The sequence below is a fragment of the Vicia villosa genome, linkage group LG3 (assembly GCF_029867415.1).
Source record: "Vicia villosa cultivar HV-30 ecotype Madison, WI linkage group LG3, Vvil1.0, whole genome shotgun sequence".
In the NCBI taxonomy this organism is placed as follows: domain Eukaryota; kingdom Viridiplantae; phylum Streptophyta; class Magnoliopsida; order Fabales; family Fabaceae; genus Vicia; species Vicia villosa.
The window spans coordinates 21,103,185-21,106,503 of record NC_081182.1 but is presented as its reverse complement, the minus strand read 5'-3'; the positions used below and the strand labels follow the sequence as shown (position 1 = coordinate 21,106,503).

The window sequence follows — 3,319 nt, the reverse complement described above, 5'->3', positions numbered from 1 at the left end:
ACATTTGGTATAAAAGTAGATGTAGAATATATCTTAAAAACATTATTATGTTCAATGTATAAAAAGACATATTTGTAACATTTTAAAATGGCTTTTATATATATATATATATATATATATATATATATATATATATATATATATATATATATATATATATATATATATATATATATATCATAATATTGGTTAAGACAAATACAATTCACATAACGAAATATAGTACAAAAGAAAAAGAGAAGAAAGAAAAATGGATACTGAGAGTGGAGTCCCAATTTTAGATTTTCGTAAGAGCACTGGAATTACATTAGAAGAAGGAGGTCAAGGATGGAAAGAAATGAGTAAGAAAGTGAGAGAAGCATTTGAGAGTCATGGTATGTTTCTCTTAAGATGTGATGAAATACCGAAAGAATTACAAAATGAAATGTTCACGGGCATTAAATCTTTGTTTGATCTACCTGAGGAGACAAAGACGAAGTTCACTGGAAAAAGAGTTTATAGGGGCTATTCGTCCAAGAGCGCTGCCCTTCCTAATAGTCAAACATTCGGTATTGATGATACTTTTGATCCAAATGAGACTCGAAGTTTCACTAAGCTCATGTGGCCTGAAGGAAATCCAAATTTTTGGTAATTAATTGTTTTACTTTGTTAATTTTTTAGCTTACTTTGATAATTTTGTTTTAAAATATTTTATTATTTGGTAATAAAATGAAGTATAATAAATTATGTATATGCAGTGAGGCACTACTTTCATTTAGCTCAGAAGCACGAAAATTAAGCTCAATTATCCTAAAGATGGTTGTGGAGGGCTTTGGCCTTCCAAAAAATTACATTTCAGAAGTTGAAGAGTTGTGTAGAGGTAATGATACACGGCTAACAAAGTATCCACTCCCTAAAGAAACAACTGATTCTGCTATTACTTTTGTGCCTCACACTGACAAATCCACTCTTACCTTCATAAGTGAGAATGAAGTCCAAGGTCTACAACTTCTACAGAAATCAGGCAATTGGGTTAACGTAAATGTTCCTCCAAATGGTTTTGTTGTAATGGTTGGTGAAATGTTGCAGGTAACATATAACTATCTATACATTTATTTATAAGTAATTAAATTAAATTATTTTTGTTATGATTATAATGATTAATATATAGGTATGGAGTAATGGAAGATTTGAAGCACCAATACATAGAGTGGCGATAAGAGGAAACAAAGACAGATATGTATTTATTCTTTTTTCACTTCCAAAGGAAGAAACAATCATTAAGGTGCCCTCTGAGTTAGTAGATGAAGATCATCCTCTCCGTTACAAGACATTCACGTATGAAGATTTCATCAATTTTATTAAAACTGTTGGTACTAAATTGGGAGCATTTGAAGATTTTGCTGGAATTTAATGTCTGGTTATGAGATATAGGCAATACTCCTTTATGCTATAATAATGTAGAGTATTTGTACTCTCATTTTATTTAATAAATTAGATTAATCAAATAAAATGCATTGCCATTTTACTTTCATATAATGCAAAAATAATTTATGTTCCTATATAAGTTACACTCTTATCCTATTTTATGTATTGCTTTCTTAATTTTATATATTGCACAAATAATTTATGTTTATTTATGTATTGCCTTTTTGTCTCACATTTTTTTAATTGAATAAAAAAATTGAATGAAATAGTTTTAATAAATAATTAAATTGAAATAAAATATGATAAAATTAAAAGTTTGTATTCGTTTCATATATAGTGTAATACGGTGAACTGACTTTATTTGAAATGTTGCGGATAGCATGAGTCGCCACCGACTTTTATTTTATCCAATTTTAGAAAGGTTAAAAGAACAGGAAAAAAACCTTTTTAAAAGACTTTGAGTTCGGGGGGGTAAGTTATACAAAGGAAAGGTGTAAAGCACCTTTTGCATCCATGGTTATCCATGGGCTCTTAATTGCTTAGCTCACTTTTAAATTGTTTGAAATGTTTGAAGTGTCGTGTGTGAATAAGAAAAGATTTCGAAGAAGAACTTTAGCTTGTAAATAAGCGTAGTCTTTTTGAATTTGATTTTGAAAAGAGTGGGAAAAAGATTTTGAATTTAGAGCAAGCAATTAGTAGCAACTACCCTAAATTTTGAAAAATGTTCTTTTAGCTTTTAATGGGAAAGGGTCTATCCATACCATGAGAGGGCAGGAAGTCTTTCAATTGGATGTTAAGGGTCATCGAGATATCGTTCGCCATAAAACTGTCCCTGCCGTAGAGAGGGCATGTAGTCAAAGGGAAAGATCAGAATAACCATCATTATTTAGGCAACCAGAGGACACCTCAGCATTTCGTAGACAACTTCGAGGGACGAGATCATATTAGCGAATCGAAGGCAGCATCATTGGGACTTATGATCTGAATGAACTGAGGGCAACATTGCTGAGGCGTCCTCGTATTCGAGGGACTTGGCTATTCTGCACTGAAAAACACAAGGAAACAAGGCAACAGGCAACAGGCAACAGGCAACAAAAGAGGTTACCCCAAAAGGTGTGTGGGTGCACAATCACGTGATTAATTCGAATAATTATCTTGTAAAATTTAATGATTCTACATTCAATTAATAAGTTATCACTCCCTAGAATTACTAACCACGCAATAATATAAACAATGTTAAGTGCCTTCAAGGCCACACAATACAGTCCAGGAACAGTTACATAATAAGCCATGGGGATGGGGGAGAAAAAGCAATAAGAACAGAAACCCCAACAGCGCAATAAGTCTGACACAAGTAATAATTAAAATAAAAGAGAACAAGTTTTAGGGTTACCGAACATTTGAGCTTTGATTAGTTGGTTAAACCCTGAAAATTGGAAAAGGAAAAGTAAACAACAAAGGGTGAGTGTAGGAGGAGTTCATTGACATTTGAAAGTAAGCCCTAATTTATTTTATGAGGCAAAAAATAAATTAATAAATAATAATAATAATAAAATCAGGGACTTAGCTTTTGATCTGATATGGCCGTAGTCGGAGGATCTTGGTTAACCCTGAAAATTAGGCACGGAGAAGAAAAAATATTAGTGTATTAGCGATCTTAACCATGGTTAATATAATAAACAGGTAAAAATCTAGACCAGGGTTAATGGGCAACACCTACCAGAAGGAGATTCTTAGAGTTAGGGGGCAAAGGTCAAAGAAATCCTAAGGTTAAAACCTACGGACTAAGGTTTAAAATTATACCAAAATTAATCTAGTAAAAACCTAAATCCTAATTTGAAAAAAAGAATTATGTAAAACAAATAATTTTAATATTTAAATAACAATTAAAAGTTATTTTGTAAAAAAAAGT

The 3,319-nt window shown here is 31.5% G+C and overlaps 1 protein-coding gene across 1 annotated transcript; it reads left to right on the top strand.

Moving 5' to 3' along the window:
- Positions 1 to 202: 202 nt before the first annotated feature.
- LOC131655093 (2-oxoglutarate-dependent dioxygenase AOP3-like) lies at positions 203 to 1,439 on the top strand. The gene is made up of 3 exons (XM_058924996.1): positions 203 to 627; positions 738 to 1,068; positions 1,151 to 1,439. The coding sequence occupies exons 1-3, from the start codon at positions 251 to 253 to the stop codon at positions 1,391 to 1,393; spliced, it is 951 nt and encodes a 316-aa protein (XP_058780979.1). The 5' UTR covers positions 203 to 250; the 3' UTR covers positions 1,394 to 1,439.
- Positions 1,440 to 3,319: the final 1,880 nt, after the last annotated feature.